Source organism: Somniosus microcephalus, chromosome 9 (assembly GCF_052327205.1).
Source record: "Somniosus microcephalus isolate GS21.2 chromosome 9, FLI_Smic_1.0, whole genome shotgun sequence".
NCBI lineage: Eukaryota > Metazoa > Chordata > Chondrichthyes > Squaliformes > Somniosidae > Somniosus > Somniosus microcephalus.
In genome coordinates, this window is record NC_140995.1 from 238,168,867 (window position 1) to 238,190,338 (window position 21,472).

The 21,472-nt window shown below is 47.6% G+C and overlaps 1 protein-coding gene across 1 annotated transcript in view; it reads right to left on the minus strand.

Annotated features, from left to right (window-relative positions):
• The window catches only part of LOC147113152 (dynein axonemal heavy chain 8-like), a 1,456,516-nt gene that overhangs the window by 768,477 nt on the left and 666,567 nt on the right, over window positions 1–21,472 (minus strand). The window contains exon 26 of the mRNA XM_085998053.1: window positions 7,155–7,297. Within this exon, the coding sequence (XP_085854179.1) occupies window positions 7,155–7,297 (143 nt within the window). The remainder of the gene's footprint in view (window positions 1–7,154; window positions 7,298–21,472) is intronic.

Below are 21,472 nucleotides of genomic sequence, written 5' to 3' on the forward strand. Positions count from 1 at the left end.
CTGATAACGGAACGATTCAAGTTCTTCAAGAGAAATCAACACAAGAATGAAAGTAACGCTGATTACCTAACCAAATTAAGAAAGCAATCAAAGTACTGCCAATTCGGGGCAGGACTATCAGATTATCTTCGAGACAAATTCGTTTGCGGTCTCTTAAGTGAAGGAACACAAAAAGGACTGCTTTCTGAAAAAGATTTAACATTGGACAAAGCTTTCAGTATGGCTGTATCATACGAAGCAGCAGCAAAAGGAGCTGCAGAGATACAACAAAAGACACAGGACTTCGGCACCCATGAAATGACACAGGGTTTCAAAAGATGTTATCGCTGCGGCAGATCCACCCATAACCAAAGGGACTGCTGGTTCAAGGACAAAGCATGCAGGCAATGCGGAAAGATTGGACACATTGCACGGGTATGCCAATCTGGACAAAATAAATCCACTGACAGAAAAAAAAATCAATAAAGAAAAGTACAGGAAGGTACAAATGATGACGGACAGTAGCTCCGAAGACCAGAAGAGCGATAGCGACTTCGAAAACAAGAGACTAAGCTGTCTCAAATTACATAATGTACTTGCCAAAGATGATTACCAAACCATTTGGGTTACCCTCACGATAGCAGGGTCCCCAGTTAAAATGGAGCTAGATACAGGATCAGATCTAACCGTAATAAATCGACGGGATTACGAGAGGCTATTTTTGCATATACCTCTAAAAGACACATCCATTATCTTAAAAACATATACGGGGCAGAAAGTATACCCCAAAGGAAAAATAAGGGTGCCTGTTGTATACAACGGCAAAGAAATACAAAAGTTGTATTTATACATTCTACAAGATGGTGGTCCACCGTTGTTGGGACGTGAATGGATCAGGAAGATACGTTTAGACTGGCACTCCATTCAGGCACTGACGGTGACCAGTAAGGAAAAAAACAATGATGACATCATACCTGAATGATTAAAAGACATCTTGGCCAACGCCAAAGAAGTGTTTCAAGAGAAACTAGGAACCTTGAAAGGCATCACCGCCTCAATAAAAGTGGAAGATGCAGCAATTCCCAAATTTTTTAAGGCAAGACCGGTGCCATACGCAATACATCCAGCAGTCGAGGCAGAGCTGGAGAATTTGGAAAAAGCAGGCGTATTATCCAAAATAGATTGGAGCGAATGGGCAACACCCATCGTTCCAGTCATGAAAAAAGCATTGAATAAAGATAATTCTGAAGAACAGAGAAAAATTCGCATCTGTGGTGACTTCAAGGTGACTGTAAACCCGGTCCTTCACACAGTACAGTATCCTCTTCCGAGGATAGAAGATATTTTCACCTCACTATCCGGAGGGAAACGTTTCACCAAAATTGACTTGGCACAGGCATATCTACAGATGGAGGTTGAGGAGGCCTCTAAAAAGTATCTCACGATAAACACACACAAAGGCCTGTACCAGTACAATCGACTGGTTTTCGGAGTAGCATCAGCTCCAGCTATCTGGCAAAGAGCTATGGAGCAAGTCCTGCAAGGGATTCCGGGGACTCAATGCTACCTAGACGACATCCTTGTAACAGGAGAAAATGACAACGAGCACCTTGCCAATTTGGAGCAGGTGCTCACTAGGCTGAAAGAACGGGGCCTACGAGCGAATCGCCCCAAGTGTGAATTTTTCCAAAATCAGATATCATATTGTGGCCACATAATTAATAATGAAGGGTTGCATAAGTCACCTGAAAAAATTGAAGCGGTTATAAAAGCCCCAGCACCTGAAAATGTTTCACAATTAAGGTCGTTCCTGGGATTAATAAATTACTATCATAAATTTTTACCGAACTTATCAACTCTTCTACACCCTCTTAATGAACTTCTACAAACAGGAGTGATTTGGAAATGGAGCGAAGACTGTAAACGTGCCTTCCATAAATGCAAAGACTTAATCACATCCGAAGAAGTTTTGGCTCATTACAACCCATCACTGCCAATCAGACTGGCGTGCGATGCATCCCCTTACGGCATAGGAGCAGTATTATCCCATAAATTCCCTGATGGCTCAGAACGGCCGATAGCTTTTGCATCACGCTCATTAAACTCAGCTGAGCGTAACTATGCCCAAATCGACAGGGAAGCACTCAGCCTGGTATGGGGAGTGATGAAATTCAACCATTACCTACACGGACAAAAATTTACCTTGTTGACTGACCATCAACCCCTCATTTCCATATTCAACCCTAAAAAAGGTGTTCCCATTATGACAGCGCAAAGGCTACAGAGGTGGCCCTTTTTCTAGGGGCACACCAATATGACATAGAATACAAAGGGTCAAAACAGCATGGGAATGCTGACGGTTTATCGCGCCTACCGTTGCCAACGGTAGAAGAGGCACCTACAGTAGACCCAGTAGAGATGTTCCACTCTACCATAGTGGAATGTCTACCAGTGACAAATTCTGCCATTGAAAGGGAGACGAGAAATGACCCGACTCTCTCACGGGTCTATGATTTAACAGTGAAGGGATGGCCAGCACATGGTGAACCACTGTTGCCAGCATTCTCGCAAAGAAGAGAACAGCTGTCAGTGTGCCGAGGAACCTTGATGTGTGGATCCAGAGTGGTGATTCCAGCCAAACTCCAGGATAAAGTGCTAAAGGAGCTTCACGAGGGGCATCTGGGTGGAGTGAAAATGAAGAACCTAGCTAGGGCATTTGTATGGTGGCCAGGTATCGATGGAGACATCGAAGAAATGACCAAGAGCTGCCTAGGATGCCAGAAGGTCCAAAATGCTCCACCACAAGCCCCTCTACATCCATGGGAGTGGCCCTCATCTCCCTGGCAAAGGGTGCACATCGACTTTGCTGGTCCATTTATGGACTCAATGTTCTTAATCGCGGTTGATGCACACTCCAAGTGGCCGGAGGTAATAAAGATGTCCTCCATCACCACGGAAAAAACCATCACAGTATTAAGGACCATATTTGCCAGGAATGGGCTGCCGGAACAGATATGTTCTGATAATGGACCGCAATTTGTGTCCGAAGAATTCAGAAAGTTCTTAAAAAACAATGGGGTTAAGCACTACACGTCCACCCCATACCATCCCGCCACCAATGGATTGGCTGAAAGGTTTGTCCAGACCTTCAAGAAGGCCATAAAGGCCATGGGTAATGAAGACATAAAACTTCAGCACAAAGTGGATAACTTCTTATTCGCATACAGGAATGCAACACATATGGTTACCAACCAAACTCCCGCCATGATGTTCTTCAATAGAAACCTAAGATGCCGGCTGGATTTGGTCAAGCCCAACATCAGAAGGGACGTGGAGAACCGGCAGTTTCAAGGCATGAATGAAAGGCCAACTAGAACCTTCCAGATAGGTCAACAAGTTTTGGCCCGGGACTACCGTACCGAGAAATGGCAGCCTGGAACTATCTGCACACGACTAGGACCACTGATGTATACCGTGGACATCGGAGAAAGCATAATAAGGCGCCATGCTGACCAAATCATAAAGTCATCCGAAAAGGGACAACCTACACCACAACTCTATACATCTAACGATGAAGTAGAGATACCCATATCTACCTCCGATCCGGTGATACTGGAACCCGATGAACCCGACACTGGCATTCAAGCCGAATCAGCCTTGCCAGAAGAACCTACTACACCACCAGAAACTACTACACCCCCGAAGCGTTACCCGGACCGAGTCAGGAAGCCTCCTGAGAGACTAACTTATAATTAATTAACTACAGCAATGTATATTATTTTGCTTATAACATGTAATTAATAATTACTTAAAATATGATGTACTGGTTAACTAAAAGGGGAGGAATTGTGGTGTATGTGCCTTTAAGAGCCCCAGGTGTGCTGTAATGCCGGTAATTGCCACTCGGGCTATATAAGCCTGTATATTGTGTATATCCGTTAGAACGCCCCCCCCAGACTTTGCTTAGTAAATACCTATGAACCAACTCCTGTCTTCAGTGTCTTTATCAACACACGGACACTACATGAGTCTAAAGTGTTTTAATAAGATTACTTACCTTTGCTTCTTCCTCAAGGCTTCATCCCTTTAGGTTGCGGAGCTGCCTCATCTCACCGGCAGAGAAAGCAGAATGGCCGCTGCATTCTTAAATGCAGCAGCCTTTTGCTTTCTGCTCAGGAAAGCTTTCTAAATGATCCTGTGTCCTAGGTCTCAACTTAGAAGACAGATTGTCAGTGTTTGACAGCTTCACAGAGCTGTCAAATGATAACAATTCATCTGTCAAAAAATCTTGACAGATGAAACGTCATACGCTGACGTCATCTGTCACCAGCTGTCCCTTAATTGGCCGGCTAAGCCCGCTGGGCGGGCTTAACGAGGCCAATCAAGGAAAAATAACGTGGGATGGCCAGACGTCGATGGAGGCGGGACTAAAACCCGACAAGCAGCAGTCCCGCCTCCATCACGTCCCCATTGATAAAATCACGCCCTTAGTAACTATTCTTCAAGGACAGATGTCACTGTATGCACAGCTAAATAAGCTCTTAAGTTTTTCACATCATAGGGATGCCATGCAGGAAGAGGCTGACCACTAATATAACCATGCAAGCACTTTCAGATTCACAACTCCTGCCACTTCATCATCACCAACCCCATGACATCTTACAAGCACCAACACAGAGATACCCTCTCAGAAGGAAGTAGCTAATGCATCAGAACAGTGGTCACTGGGTGAAACACTAAGCACTAGTAGGAATGAGGACCTGGAAGTGGAAGAGAGGGAGGAGAAATGACTGCTTTTGAGGAACCGAGAGACCCAGATTTCAAATGCTCAGTCTTCAAAAGAGCTATGATTAGGAAGCATTGATTTCATGTGGAAGCAATGGAGATAGTTTCTGTGCAAATGGGTGAGATGATGGACAAGTGTGGGGAATCCACTACCTATATCTGCAGCACATTGCAGGAAGTTTCCTATGACCAGCAAAATACGCTAGAGATTGGCAGCTTGGTAGATTTCAAAACATCAAAGACACCATGAACAGCTTCTAAAGTCATTAATGGCCTCTGGAAGGATATCTATTACTTCTTCAATAGATGCCTTGAGAGTTAGCCTGAACAGAGCTTCTAAGTCTTGGTTGGGACAATTCAGTCCATAATGATATCAACCAGTAACAACTCTGAACCTGTGCCCTGCACCTGTTGCTGTCATTCAGCCTGCTTCCATAAGGCCCACTCCGATACTTACACGAGTGCTTCAGAAATGGGCCCAGCACCTCTTACATCTGCAACAGAAAGGCTGCCAGACGCTGGTGCCTTGGGGACAGCAGCTTCCCTAAGTCAGCAGTTACTTCATGCCTCTAACGTTTCAGGGGAGCTATACCATTCACCCACCACTCAACCTCAGCTCACCAAGGCAGCACTGTGTAGAAATAGTAGTTTAGTAACTCGAGCAAGTAAGTTAGTTGGCATGAAGAGAGTCGGTATAGGTTTAAGAAGTAGATGTATATAAAGTGATTGGAATTTTTGGCACTTTTTGGTGAATGTAGTTATTTAAAGTAAAACATGGATTGATCACATAAAGTTGCGAGCTCATTTCTGTGTATGCTTTCAACTCTTGTGAGTTGGATGATGGCATGGGAAGTGGAAAGGTCTGTCTTATGAAGGAACTTGACAGAAGTCTTTAACAGTGAGGACTTTGTGAAGCCGTGAAATGACTTTATTTGCTGAGTCAACCTTTATTTATTCAAAGCACCAGTTGTATCCTCCTTTCTCTGGCTGCTGTCTGTCCTGTCCTATGTTCTCTCCTTTTGTGCACCCTCCTCATGCTGTGGGGAGGGAGGTCCTTCCACCACCTCTTTATTATCATCACCTTTATCTTCTGGGAGCAGCAAGCCTTTCTTTATTGCGATATTATGCAGTATGCAGCATGCTGCAATGATTCTTGAGACTCTCATTAGGCTGTAGATCCTGGCATCTAAAATGAGACTTGAAAATAGTTATAGACTGCTCAGTCAAACTTCTTGTAATATTATATCTGTTGTCCTTCTCTGCCTGCAGAAGCCTTACTGGAGTTTTAAGCCAAGACTGCAGGAATCACCAATCAATCATGATACATGGCTCTGTCATCAGAGCAAGTAGGATGCACTGACACACAATAAAAACGCCATGGCAGCTTCCTGGTATCAGGCATTGATGTACAGGATAATGTGATTGACATCACACACTAGCTGGACATTAATAAAATTGTTGTCATATGCGTTCTATGACCCTATCTCTGTATCCTCCGCCAGCCCCACAACCCTCCAAGATCTCTGCGCTCCTCCAATTCTGGCCTCTTGCACATCCCCTAATTCAATCACTCCACCATTGGCTGCCATGCTTTGAGTGGCACATGCATTCCATCAATTGCTCCTTTCAGCTGTGGGAACCCTGTCAATTTGTAGAACTGGATAGTTTTCTCTCTTTGTTCATCTACTTCCATCATTGACCTACATTGGCTCCCGGTCTGGCAACGCCTCAATTTTAAAATTTTCATCCTTGTTTTCAAATCCCTCCATGACCTCGCCCCTCCCTATCTCTGTATCCTCCGCCAGCCCCACAACCCTCCAAGATCTCTGCGCTCCTTCAATTCGGGTCTGCAGATTGCAGATAATAGGCAGACAAACAGGAGAGACAAGATGGCAAGGGAAGGTTGGTCAATGCTGGGAAGGCTCATCATGGTTAGTGTCAGCTTTAAGTACTTTTTAAAAATTACTGCAATGCCCATAATGTCAAGAAGACCCTTCGGAAGTATTTAAAGAGATCATGTCTCTCCTTCTGTCCATGGCCTGGACCAGGGCCTCCAAGGTTGCATCAGAGAACATTGTTTGCCCTCTCAGTGTTGTTACATCCATTTGTCTGCTCAGCACAGTTTCCTGCCTTCTACAGCCAGATTGCATCTCCCCATCTAATATCTGAACCCCCTGATAGGCATGCAGACAATGAGTACCACAGATAGCATTGACTGTTGCCTGCGTGATTATAATCAGCAGGCAATATGAAACGTGCTGCCTGAGTCAACACTAACAGGGGTGTCCCACCCCCCCTGCGCACCCGTTTCCAGGCACTCTCGGAACACTAGGCCATGTAATATTACATGTATCAGACGTAACAATAAATAATAATTATTATGCACTTACCTTATTTTGTTTAGCTATGATACCCACAAGAAAGTTGGTCCTAACATTGTCAACATTTGGTACAAGGATTGAAGTATAGTCTGGCTCACTGTCAGCCGGATAGAAATACTCTTGAACCCACATTTTCCAGTTCTCCCATTCACCTGAATCAAAAAACAAACACAGCAGACTACTGTTCAAACAAGGAAGCTATGCTGCAGTTCATCCTAATGTTAAATTACTGACTATTGTTGAACTTCCCTTAAAATATATATAAAAGCATTCCTAGATTTACTTCTTTTTAAAGAAAAAGAAAGAGTTGCATTTATATAGTGCCTTTCATGACCACCAGATGTCCCAAAGCGCTTTACAGCCAATGAAGTACTTTTGAAATGTAGTCACTGTTGTAATATAGGAAACGTGGCAGCCAATTTGTACACTGCAAGCTCCCACAAACAGCGATGTGATAATGACCAGATAATCTGTTTTAGTGATGTTGATTGAGGGATAAATATTGGCCAGGACACTGACTCACACTAACTGACCCACACTCACTGACCCACACTCTCTGATCTTAGAAATAGTGCCACGGGATCTTTTATGTCCACCTGAGCGAGCAGACGGGGCTTTGGTTTAATAAAGGAATATTATCGTGGATGTTGTGGAAGAGGGTTATATCCAAAAGCACACTCAGGAAGGCTCTTTTGAGGAGGGCAACAGTGACCGTTACAGGGACCTTACAATGAAGTGTGATAAAGGCCGAGTCCAAGAAGGAGAGGGTCAAACAGAGAATAACTGTAAAAATAAAATGTTAAACGATAATCACGAAGTAGAAGATTATAAAGGCAGGCAGTTGTTACACTATGCAGCTCACATTTGCACACAACGTGGCGACATATGGGTTAACAACTATCAGAGAAATGAAAGAGAGAGGAAAAAAGATCGCCAACAGCTAGAAACCAGGAATGGTAATCTAAGCTGTATACTAACCAAACTCGAGACAGGGGTAGCAGCAGCACAAGTTCTAGGAATTCAGCAAATGAATGAAAAGAACATAGTTACAGCATCAAAATGAACTGCTGAGTCAACAGTTTAAAAGGTGGAAAAAAAGGAACGTAAAGTTGAAAACGACACTGAAGCTGATGGTGCATGCTGCTAGCTTCTGTGCCGAGAAAAATAAAACACAAGCGTACTGAGTAAAAGGAATCTGGAATTTCAGTTGTGTGAAAGTGTGTGTTAAAGTGTGCAAGTTTAAAAAGGTACAAAGACTGAGGGAAAAAAATATTAAAAAGATGGCGTCTGGTTGTTTGGGAAGGTTTTCTTAAATTTACGTGAAGTGACGCAATGGCGTCTGACAATGTTTTGCTCTGCCTTCTTATAACCCTACAAAGAAGTTAACCTTTTCTGCCAACAGCTGTTTTCTTAATTCAACAAGGAACCACTTTTGTATTGTTGGATGTAAATTTATATGGGGCATTATTAAATTTAAGTTTCTTAATTTAAGTGGATATTTCCCCACAGTGACAAAAGGAAATGATGAATTGTCAAATTAACCCATTGGGCTCTTAAGCAGAGCCACAATGGATTCTCTGTTTCTTTGTTCCTATAAACAACAGTGACTGCGGTATAGCAAGAGATACAGCAGTTTCAAGAATTTAAGAATTTATCTGTAGACATCGAATGTCGCAGCGTGGTGACAAAATTGGACTTAAGATATTGGGATCGTATCTTATTTTCAAACAAACATTGCTCGAAGGGGAAGATAAACGACTTGCATCCAAATGCAATTGTTACTTTTGTCTTTGTAAAATCACAAAGTCTGAGCATAATTTGTTTGTGAAATTAAAATTGATTAGACAAATTGATAAGAGATGCAGTTCAAGCACTAGGGAAGGGAAATGTATCTGAAATTTAAGGGGATAATCACATTTTAATTTTGAAAAAGTCTAGTCTACGTGGTTCTGTCCAAACTATGTATTCAGAAAGAAGTTTTTGGGGGAGAGTTAAAAGTAACTAACATCCCTCATCTTGCAGACTGAATTGCTCTCTGGCATATTTGGGGAATAAAGGCCTAGAAATTCAGTAGCGTTCGCCAGCCGTTAACGCCTTAAGAGGGGTCGATTTCCAGCGCTAGGCACTTAGCGCCCGGGCGCAGTCCGATCTGCGCCTACGCCCAACTTCAGTTGACATTTAGCGCCGGCGCAAAGTGTTTGCGCCCGCTCAGCTGCGCGCGCAGCTTATGACGTCATTTCGTCGTGCAACGCTGTTTGTGCGCCCCAAACCGGAAATTCAGTGGCGCCCGCCCAATGTGGGCGTGGCGCTGTTAAGAACTGTGAACTGGAACGCAGCAGAGGCCCTGCGGGCCTCGGGGAGCGCTAATTAAAGGGCACTTAGACTGAACTATAAAGGCCAGCCATTTTGCTGCAATGACTTTAGTGCTTTGGATTTCTGGACAGAGACCAAGGAACAGACCTTACTGATTTGGGACAACATAGGAGAGGTATTTTTGGCTTCTGGCCAGAGCTTGGAAATTAGACTCATTGTGATTTCACTGTTTGCAAGTTTATTATGGGGGCTGCATGGGGTTCCAACCCTCAGTTCCAGCATTATGTGCGAAGGGCTCGCAGACGCTGTGTGAGAGGGCCAGCCATGCCTAGACGCAGAGGGGCCATCAGGCGTCAGCAACGTAGGCCTTACCCACTCAGGGAATACCAGCAGCAGGTGTCCTATCTCACCATGACTGCCGCGCATTGTGTTAAGAGGCTGCGCTTCAGAAGGGAGGTGGTTGCAGAGATCTGCCAGCTGCTTCACAGAGATCTGCGTCCACAGCTGATGTGCAGGACGTCTCTGTCGGTGGAAGTGAAGGTCACGGTGGCTCTGAACTTTTATGCAAGCGGCTCCTTCCAAGCCGCTGCTGGGGACATAGCGAACATCTCCCAGTTCGCCGTGCATCGCTGCATCCAGCAGGTCACCGATGCCCTTTTCGCAAGGAGACACCAATTCATCTCCTTCCCCATGACCCTAGAGAGGCAGGAGCAGCGTGCAGTCGGATTTGCCAGGATCGCCGACTTCCCCATGGTGCAGGGCGCCATTGACTGCACGCATGTGGCTATGCGGGCACCTAGCGACAATGCCGAGGATTACCGCAACCGGAAGGGCTACCATTCCCTCAATGTACAGCTGGTGTGTGACCACAAGCAGCGCATCCTAGCTGTCAATGCCTGCTTTCCAGGAAGCAGCCACGATGCATTTATCCTGCGCCAGACTACTGTGGCTGACATGTTCGAGGCACAGCCTCCACCAAGGGGATGGCTTATTGGGGACAAGGGCTACCCTTTGTGTACATGGCTCATGACCCCGCTCTGCGCGCCCAGGACCCCTGCGGAGGAGGCATACAACGAAAGCCATCAAGCCACAAGGAACATCATAGAGCAAACGATTGGCGTCCTCAAGCAACGGTTCCGCTGCCTGGATCGTTCCGGCGGATCTCTACAGTATTCGCCGGATAGAGTCTCCCAGTTCATCGTCGTTTGCTGCATGCTGCACAACCTGGCTATCCGCAGGACTCAGGCACTGCAACCTCGCGTTGGACCACCACCTCAGGAGGACGAGCAGGAGGACCATGAGGAGGAGGAGGAGGAGGAGGAGTACCAGCCCAGGAGGGAGCCACAAGGTCCAAGGGCCGTCCGCCGGCGGCTTATTGAACGACACTTCTAGGCCCCCTGTCAGGGAATGGCTTGTGGCAATGAACGCACCTGAATGCAGCCGCTCCGCAAGCCCTCAGCCGGTTAACGCAACAACCACTTGAAACATGACACCTGGACAAGCTGAATAAATAAAAAGCTTTATTTAACAAACTCAGGGCCCTTCCCACATGAAACAGAAAAACAGACAAGACCCCCAAAAAACAGTCAAAAACATATCTCACTCCCACAACCTGGGGAGGGATAACAAAAATTGTCCTTCCAATTGGCCTTCATCCTCGGCCTTACTAAAATAAGCCCCCCCCCCCCAGAACACAAACACCCCCATATAAAAAAAACAGTTGGCAACACACTCTACTTGGTGTGCCGAGAGGGCGAGTCCTTGTGCAGGCTTCTCCGGCCCCTGCCCGACCTGTTGCTCCGCCTCAACCTGGGCCCTGTGGGTGTTGCAAGGCTGGGGGAAGGCTCCTGAGGGGCACAATGCGTGACGGCAGATGCCCTTGGGGGTCGGCCTAGACGAGATCCGGCCCTGGAGGGGCCGGCTGCTGACTGCTGCAGCTGTGGCTGGCCAGCATCAGTCTCTCCAGCAGCTCGTCGCACCTTGGCTGGGGGAGTGGCAGTGGCAGCTGCAGCAATGGGGGCAAGCTGGCTGATGCCAGGCGCTCGCTGGTCGCCAGAGACACTGGCACTCGGCCGGCCTGGCACTGCAGCAAGCGCTGCAATCTGGTGAAGGCCAGACCGCTGTGCTGCAGCAGGGCGGCGGGTGCCCTGGTGATGCTTCCGTGACACAGCGAGTGTGGTAGAAGTGAGTGCGCGAACTGCCCTGGTCTGTGCCCACATCAGATCAGCCAGTGTCTGGACGGCACCACTCATGAACTCGCGACTCGCGTCCTGTGCTGCCACGAGTTGCTCGACACCCCTGGCCTGTGCTGCCGCGAGTTGCTCGACACCCCTGGCCTATGAGTCCCCGAAATTGGCCACACTATGAGCCAGGGACTCAATGGCCTGAGGCAACTGTCCCACAACCCCCATGAACTCGTTGTGGCGCCGCTCCGAGGCCGCGGACATTTCATCAAGGAGGCGCACCTCCTGGGCGAGGAGCGTCTCCGGACTGGAGGGTGGACTCTCCCTCTGGGGAGAAGGCCGCCGAGCTGCCCGACCCTTCTCGCGTGCCTGGACGCCACTGGGCCCAGCAACTGCCCTCCCCTGCAACACTTCCCCCCTCTGGGGAGAAGGCCGCCGTGCTGCCCGACCCTTCCCGCGTGCCTGGACGCCACTGGGCCCAGCAACTGCCCCCCCCTGCAACACTTCCCCCCTCTGGGGAGAAGGCAGCCGTGCTGCCCGACCCTTCCCGCGTGCCTGGACGCCACTGGGCCCAGCAACTGCCCCCCCCTGCAACACTTCCCCCCTCTGGGGAGAAGGCCGCCGTGCTGCCCGACCCTTCCTGCGTGCCTGGACGCCACTGGGCCCAGGAGCTACACCCCCCTGCAACACTTCCCCCTGGCTCTCCTCCAGGCAAGACGTGTCCCCTCCATTGCCATCCCCTGGCGCGGATGAGGGTTCCCCCGATGTGCCGCCTTCCTCTTGGTCCTCGTCGTCCTCCTCTTCCGAGGGACTGGCACTCTCAGCTTCAGGGACCTCCTCCTCACCAGCTGAAACCAGGAAGGCACAAGAGTAGCTTTAGAGTGAGGACAGGGCGTCAGCGAGGGAGGCATGAGTGGTGCCATTATGCGCATTGGTGGGACAGTGGCAAAGGATGTAGATCTGAAGCGCAAGGGGAACCAGAGAGGTACAAACGGTCATGTCCTTACCATTGGGTCCCAACACAGGGTCGGCATCTCCAATAGCAACGGGGCCAGTCACCCGGCCACGCACGAGTCGAGCCACGCTCTCCTCCAGCTGACTGAGCTGCTGGAACTGGGGACGGCCTCCCCCGGTGACAGTCTGGCTCTTCAAATTCCGCGCCAGCTTGGCCTGCAAGAGAAAGGACGGCCTCTAAGTACAGTGTGGTGCCCTGTTGTTGTGAGCACTGCCTCCCATGGTCGAATAGCTTGGCCAGTGTGTTAAGTGCAGAGAGTGCTATTGATGATCATGCCAGTGCCATAGCTGCGGGAGGAGGGCTGGCCATTAGGCCTTTGAGGTCCCTTTGCCCATAATGTGAGGTGCACATGCAAGGATGAGGAGGACACTGGAAAGGGTACTCACCCTGACCAACCGACTGAGGTCGTTGTACTTCTTGCGGCATTGGTCAGCAGTCCTGGGGACATCGCTGTTGGCTGACACCCTCAGGGCGATTTCCCTCCAGGCTCTCCTGTACTGCCTCCTGGGAGCCTTCTTGCCACTGTCCGGGCACAAGATCTCTCTGTTCTTTTCCAACCCCCTAAGCAGCACCCTCAAAGCATGCTCTGAGAAGCGCTGCGCTCGTTCACGGGCCTTCTGCATGGCTTCAGGTGCTATTTGAGTCCACCAGCAGTGTTCAGGCCTAGCTGCAGGGCTCCACTATCCAGGGCGTGGCTGCAGACAAAGTCGACCCTTCCCCCTTTAAGAGCTGGCGTCAGGGTGTCTGCTGTCAATCAAAACATGACCGCACCTGCGCTGTGCCCGGCCTCGGCGTTATCAGTCCGCACCGCCGGCTTAGCGCCTAAAGATAGGAGTGCAACGCCAGTTTCAGCGCTCGCCCAAACTCCTTGGCCAAAGCTACTGAATTTCGGCGAAGTGGCCTCCACTTTCCGGCGGGCGCTAACTTTAGCGCCCGCCCGACTTTACCGCCCCAAAAGTGGCTATACTGAATTTCTAGGCCAAAAAGTCCAAAAAGAGTTTAAGCAGAATGAACCAACTTTGAAATAATCAGGATAGAGTTAAACACACTGCTACTTGTCAGAGGGATTCAAATTAAAAGTAAAGAGAATGCTGATCAAATTAGGATTTCCTTACAACTAGAATGGTTGTAAGTTTCAAGGCTAACTGCTGAACAAAGAAAGCTTGTAGGGAGGCTGAAAAGAAAAAAAATCAGGGAGGTCGACGCCTGTCTGTCTGTACAAGGGGGCCATGGTTGTATACAAATCAGCTACAAGCTGAAGGTGGGAGACAAGGAGGTCAGACCTTACAGGTTCCATAACAAAACATGGATCCAAGTGAGAAGCGACCTCCATGAGGAAGCAGAGGATCTGAAAAGGGTTAGGTTTGGAATCAGTGATAAACCAAGGTATAGATTCTCAAAAGCATACTTTTGGTGGTAATAGAGAAAGGACTCTAAGGCTGGCTCCTTGGGAAGATTGGGAGTCCCGTATGCGGGAGGTCAGGAAGACGCCCCTGAACCAGGTGGGATGGGACACACGCTGACCTCAAACACTAAATTGGTCACGAAATTAATAGGATTCAGTTAAATAATTAGTATCACACTAGCACGAAAAGTAATTCAAGAACATTGTAAAAGACTTCAATTCAAACTTAAAAGGTAATGACAGCAGGTTATGTTAAAGTAAGAAATGTCTTAGGTTGATAAGTAATATTAATTACTAGTTTGCCAAGTACAAATGCCGATGATCATCATCATAACCCTAAAACATATGTGAGACCTCACAAAAAGAACTCTACCTGTCCAATCCAGCAAAAGAACCCAAACGTTAAAAGACTGGAAGTAATTGAATCAGGAAATGTATTATATAACGATGTGCATTTTGAAATTGTACCGGTTGTATTAAACATGAGCTTGGATCTGTCAATTAGATAGTGATGAAGGGAGTTATTTAGAGTTAATAGACAAAATGGTAGGAGAATTAATAAAGGACATGATAGTAAAGAATAGAAAACAGGGACCAAGGGCTGAAGAAGATGGGGAACATAAGGAGAATCAGTTTAAAAAGAAAGCGAGGGCTGACAATGGCTGAGAATAGGAGCTATGGCAAGGTTAGCAGGAGTAAACAGAATAGATAATGTATGTGGGAACACAATGAGGTAATGAGGAGCCAATTAAAAAGATTATTGGAAAACATTTAGGCTAACCAAAATCATGACCTTACTAGCAGTAATGTGTATAGCCTCTATGCGACATTTGTGATGAATGTGGTACAGAAGGGACTGGACAACAGAGAGGGTAATCTAATCCCTTTGTTTATTCATGAAGAACAACTGAGAAAATGGTTCAAAGGAACCACGACATAGACTATAATATGATGTGCCAGATCGGAATGGCATTTTTGGCCCTCTGAAATGAGGGCAGAGAAGAAGAAATCATACCGCACTTCTCTTGTTATCAAAGAATGGGAGTCAACCTTGGGAAGTGTACCCAGTAGAGTCTATCGAAGTGAGTAAAAACTCTGGAACAGGCCCGATACATAAACAATATGAAAAATACCTAAGCCATCTGATGAAGAACACCGGAACTTGGATAACACCGGACACAGAGTGCTGCACCCTAAACGGGACCACTTGAGTTTGTCGGTGTGATGTGGTACGAAAATATACCACTCCAGCCTGCGGGTTTATAATTGATGAGGAATCACCCAATTGTAAGAAGAGTCAAAGACTCTGAGGAGAGGGACAGACTAATATAGCCTACAAAGGCAAGGAAAGATACTGTGTGACCACCACAGCTGCTTTTATGACTGTTGGATTAAAACTGGTTCTGTGTGTTTCCAGCTGGGAAAAACCCAAATCGGTGATAAAGCATTGGTGCCGGCACACCATCATAATGTGACCCACCTCCAAGTGAGGAGGTTTTGGAGAATGAGGAGATTCAAGCAATCTCACACAATGGACATTATGGGGGAGAAATTGGGTGAGTAGCGCCACCTGTTAGCGCCTAAAGAGACAGTCAGTGGCTGTAGTGCCACTGGCTGCGTCTCCCGCGATATTCAGTAGGGGCACTAATGGTGGCGTTAGGCATTTGCGCTGCGCCACCACCAATGACGTCATCGGTGTGGGCAGCGCCCCATTCGTGCCCCGTTCGCGATATTTGGTAGCGAACGCCGCAGTTGTGCCGTTCGCTACCCGCGCCCGGTTCACGGGGCCTTACTGTGCCAGCAGCGGCGCAAGTTAAGGTGGAGGTGCGGGGCGGCCGCTTTTTTGGCGGCCGCCTGCCAGCACCTCCGTCCCCGGCCTCCTAACCACCGCCCCCCCCGCGGCATTGCCGGCTGTTTCCCGAGAGCCCGGCACTTCTCCTTGGTGCTGGGCTCATTTGCCGGCACTCACGAGCGGGGATCGCGCTGTTGCAGGCACCTCCCCCTTAACAGTGGGAGGAAGGCCTGCAGTACCGCAGCGTGCCGTGCCGCAGCATGTGGCGCTGCGGCACGTTGCACTGCGATAATCAGTTTCAGCGCCCTAAGAGGGACACGGAGCGCCTCGAGCCTCGCCCTGTGTCCCTCGAGGGGCACTGAAACTGAATTTCTGGCGATCGGTATCACTCCGATCGCTGCGCTAAATCCTGCGCTCAGGCGACTTTTGTGCCACTTTGGCGCCCCAACCCAATTTCTAGGCCTATATATCCCCGCTATCACTCAGCTTGAAATCCACAATCTACAGAATGAGAACCTCGCATATGCTGCAAGATAATAAACAAATAGAACAGGCAATTAAGAAATTAGGAAATCATGAATGGTGGGAAGTAGTCTCTAGTGTGGAACTACATCCTTAGGCTAGATTGTTCCAGGTGGGATTGGTGGTAGCACAGATAATAGCTTTAGGGATTAAGGTCATATGTGTTGTGTTGTGTAAGGAAGTGGATAAGGGACATAGAGGGAAAAATTCGGTATCGGACATTTTGGGGTGCTAACATCACCCGGGCACAAACTGTAGCTAATTAGCGCTGGCGACCACGGAATTCAGTTTTAGTGCCCCAAGAGAGAAGTGGAGCGCTAAATCAAGTGCTACACACTTCTATTAGGGCACTAACGTCAGGGAGCGGGGCGCTACCGCAGAGCGCTACTCAAGTTCAGGCACTGTCAATTACAACACTCACCCACCAACTATGCCCATCTACTAAAAGTCACATCCACATCTCACGCCTTGCATACATTAACAGCTATTCAACTATCGTAAGCACATCTGCCAAACACATGGCTGCACACTCACTCACACGCTGTCCTTTTTCTTGCAGACCAAGTTTGCTCATAACAGGAGGGATCAGCAATGCACGGGAGGAGGTCAGACAGAGCTGCACCCCATAACACAGCTGGAGGAGCGAGTGCGCAGCATCATCGCGGCCCAGGTCGTAGGCGCTGTGGCAGTCTGAGAGGTCAACCCCCTTTGGGACAACAACGGTATGTTCATCACCTGTCCCTCTTCTCTCATACCACTTCCCCCTCACAACACAAGCCCTTCCCACTTTCCATCTAAGAATACTGTCTCCATTCCTTGCTCCCTTCCTGTCCCCTCCCCTGATGCTAAACCCACTCTTGTGCCTTAATGCTTTCAGGTAATCAGCCACCATCTGACCAGCCTGTCCCTCAGCCTCCCAGTGGTAGCAACGGGGAACAGGAGGAGGAACACCAAGCCAGAGCCTCACTACCTGTAACTCCCGATAATGGGGCCACGCAGTCGCTGGAAGGGAGCAGAGCAAATGGCTCTGATGTGTGTGAAGCTCCGGGACCCAGTGGGCTGCAGCAATGTCATGGGGAAAGGGAAGCTCGGGGGCCTTCTGTACAGACCATGGAGCCCATCATTTCCAGTCTGCAAAAGATGGTAGACTCCCAGAGAGACCGTGGTGACCCAGACCTGATGCCGCATGTGATGCGTGATCTGGCAGCTTCCATTGCAGCACAGGCAAAAGTGACGCAACGTCTTAGTGCTGTAATGCAGTCTATACAGGTAGACTACCCTTTATCCGGACTTCCGAAAACCGAAACCCTCTAAAAACCGAAGGTTTTTTCGGTCAGCGTAAGTCATGCGCACGACATGACCAGAGTGGCGCACGACTTACAGGCCTAGCCGGATAAGGGATAGTGTAGCATTTTTCCGCACTTCTGAAAACCGAAATCTTTATCCGCACATCCGAAACCAGAAAACCTCTGAAAGCCGAAAGTGGAGCAAAGCATGACTTCTGAAAACCGAAATGCGCACGACCACGACCCCCGCCAACCCCCACCCCCGACCCCCCGGCCGAACCCGACCCCCACCGACCCCCGACCCCCACTGACCCCCGACCCCCCCGCCGTACCTCACCCCTGCCGAACCCCACCCAATTTCGGATAAGAGATAGTGTACCATCCTTTATCCGCACATCCGAAACCAGAAAACCTCTGAAAGCCGAAAGTGGCGCAAAGCATGACCCGACGCTGCCGATGCTTGACCCACGCAGGTGTTATGCTGCTCTGTGTGATATTTGCTGCTCTCTTAGATATTTGCTGCTCTCTTAGATATTTGCAGCTCTCTTAGATATTTGCTGGCTTTTAACAATTTGTGAAAATGCTAAAAAGAGCTGCAGATACCCCAATGGGTAACAGTGAGAAGCAGAGAAGGAAGCATCGCTCATTATCGATATTGCAGAAAGTGGAGTTATTGCAGAAGCTTGATCGTGGTGTGTCTGTGCGACATCTTACTGAAGAATATGGTGTGGGAAGTACCACCGTATATGACTTAAAGAAACAGAAAGACAAGTTGTTGAAATTTTACACTGACGGTGATGACCATAAACTAATGAAAATTAGGAAAACATTGCATAGGGCAAAAAATGAAGATCTTGACCGTGTGCTGATTGAGTGGATTCGACAACGCAGAGGTGAACGTGTGCCACTGACTGGTTTGATGGTCATGAAGCAAGCTAGAATATACCATGAAGAACTGAACATTGAAGTTGAGTGTGAATATTCAGAAGGTTGGCTGCATAAATTTAAGAAGCGTCATGGTATAAGATATCTGAAAATCTGTGGTGATAAAGCTTCTGCTGATCATGAAGCAGCTGAAAATTACATAGATGAGTTTGCAAAAATAATATCGGATGAAAACCTCGGTCCTGAACAAATTTACAATGCTGATGAAACAGCTCTGTTCTGGCGCTACGTTCCTAGAAAAACATTAGCAACGGCTGATGAGAGTGCACCAGCAGGTTTTAAGGATGCTAAGGACAGGTTGACTGTTCTTGGGTGTGCCAATGCTGCAGGCACACACAAGTTAAAGTTGGTAGTGATTGGAAAAAGCCAACATCCGAGATGTTTGAAAGGTATATGCAATTTACCTGTGCATTATTATGCGAGCAGGAAAGCATGGGTAACCAGAGGAATATTTTCTCACTGGTTCAATAACCACTTCGTACCAGCGACACGAGTTCATTGCAGGCAAGTTGGACTGGAAGAAAACTGCAAAATTTTATTGTTCCTGGACAACTGCTCCGCACATCCCCCTCCTGAAATTCTTGTGAAAAGTTATGTTTTCGGCATTAACTTTCCCCCTAATGTGACATCTTTAATACAGCCTTGTGACCAAGGAATTTTACGCTCCATGAAGAGGAAGTATAAAGTCGTTTTTTTGAACTCTATGCTTGATGCAATCAACAGAGGCGAAGGAATCCAAAGCTTCCTGAAAGAATTCAATGTTAAGGATGCCATTTATGCAGTTGCTAATGCTTGGAACGATGTTGACAAACCAACATTAAAAAATGCTTGGCACAGACTTTGGCCTTCAATGATGTTTCATGAAGATGGACCTGCAGATGACGAGTTTGAAGGATTTCCTGTCAGTCAGGAGAAGATGATGATATCAAACCTCCTCACTTACGCCAAAGGTTTATCATCCGAAAGTGTAAATACGTTAGAGGAAGCTGACATCGAAGAAGTGCTGAACATTGACAATGATGCACCTGTTGTGAATTCGTTGAGTGATGGGGAAATTGCTGAAATGGTGTTAAATAAAGACAAGCATGAGGACAGTAGTGATGATGATGATGACATTGTGAACACAGGTGAAAAAATCCCCATAGACGATATGGCGACAATGTGTGATCAGTTAATTGCTGGCCTTGAAAAACGTGCATTTATCAGTGAGCAAGAGATTATGCAAGTTTACTCAATTAAAGAGAGACTGCTTAGACAGAAACCAATGTTAATGAGACAGATGACACTGGAAGAAGTCTTTAAAAAGGCCGTCTGTCGTAGTCATGCTTCATCACTTGAGAATCCTGTTCCTGGCCCATCTTCAGGTGTCCAACTCCAACCTGATGACAATGATGACAACACTGATGTACCCTCTTCTCCAAGATCCTCAAGCCAGATGTAATGCTGCTTCATCACTTGAGAATCCTGTTCCTGGCCCATCTTCAGATGTCCAACTCCAACCTGATGACAATGATGACAACACTGATGTACCATCTTCTCCAAGATCCTCAAGCCAGATGTAATGTACCTTTATTGCATGTTTATGTACAGGTATTTAGCTTAGTTTGTACCTGTACATGTTTGAAGTTTTACTGAATGTTTTTCTTACAAATAAACTGTACTACAGTATTTATCCCTGTAACTACAGTATTTATAGTCGTTATTTTCGGATAAGGGATAGTGTATCTTTTATCCGCACTCCCGAAAACCGAATTACCTCTGAAAACCGAAGTGTTTTCGCGCACCTTCCGAAAACCGAAATTTTCCTAAAACCGAAACACGGCTGGTCCCGAGGTTTTCGGATAAAGGATAGTCTACCTGTACTTAGTTGCATCCAATCTCAGACTGCATTCATACAATCTCAGCTTGATGCCATGCAAGCTCTGACTGCTGCCATCGTGGCTGGGTCTACTACTGTCGACTGGGGCTTTCACGGTGTCGCAGCAGGCCAGCAATTTGTGCTCTGTAAGAAATAGCTGTTAGAGTCAAAGATGGGTTTTAATTCTTAGAACAGAGACTGACAACAGGCAAGCGGAAAAAGATAGCATAAATGCCAGCAAGGTCGAATATCAAGCATCAAAAGACAAATAGAAGTGATAAGGGAATTGTAAAATGCAAGGAAACAGGGAGGATAGCACCTGCGAGATAACAAGGAGCCACGAAGCCATAAAATGCCCTTGAAGAAACTTGACAAAACATTCCTCAGAAAGATAAGAGGGAGGCCTTGTCAGTCATGCAGAAAGGGACGGCGAGGGTTGCCTTCCCGCTTCACAATTGGACAATAGGATGGGGATCAAATGATTGACACCAGGTGATTACCAGCCCACAAAAATAACTATAAATATAGACGACCAAGAAAGGAAATCAGGCAGTCGGGGCGAAGGCTTCCCCAAGGTGGCTACGGCCTAACACCTTGGTCAAGTTTAGCCTCTGAGGTGGCTGATGGCCTAACACCTCCAGCAGCTTGAGAGATGACCCAACGGAAGTGACCGCTGCAGCAGACTGCAGGAATCCACCCAATCCGAGACCACCCGACTGCCTCCCCGTCCGTCCGGTCGTGGCATTCTGATTCGGGAGTCGTAGATCACTCCTATTGTCACGGGTTGTATGTCTATTATACTCGGCTTAAACCATATGTAATATCTGATTATGCTTTAAAACTGTAGCTCTTTAATAAAAGCCGTGCAACTTCTAAAACCCTGTTGGGTAATCTGTGTGAGCCTGTGATCCCAATCTTACAGTGGTGTCAGAAGTGGGATCACAGAGTTAGGAGTTGTAAGGTTCCGGTTGAGATGACCGGAGGGACCGGTCAAACGCACGTGATCGT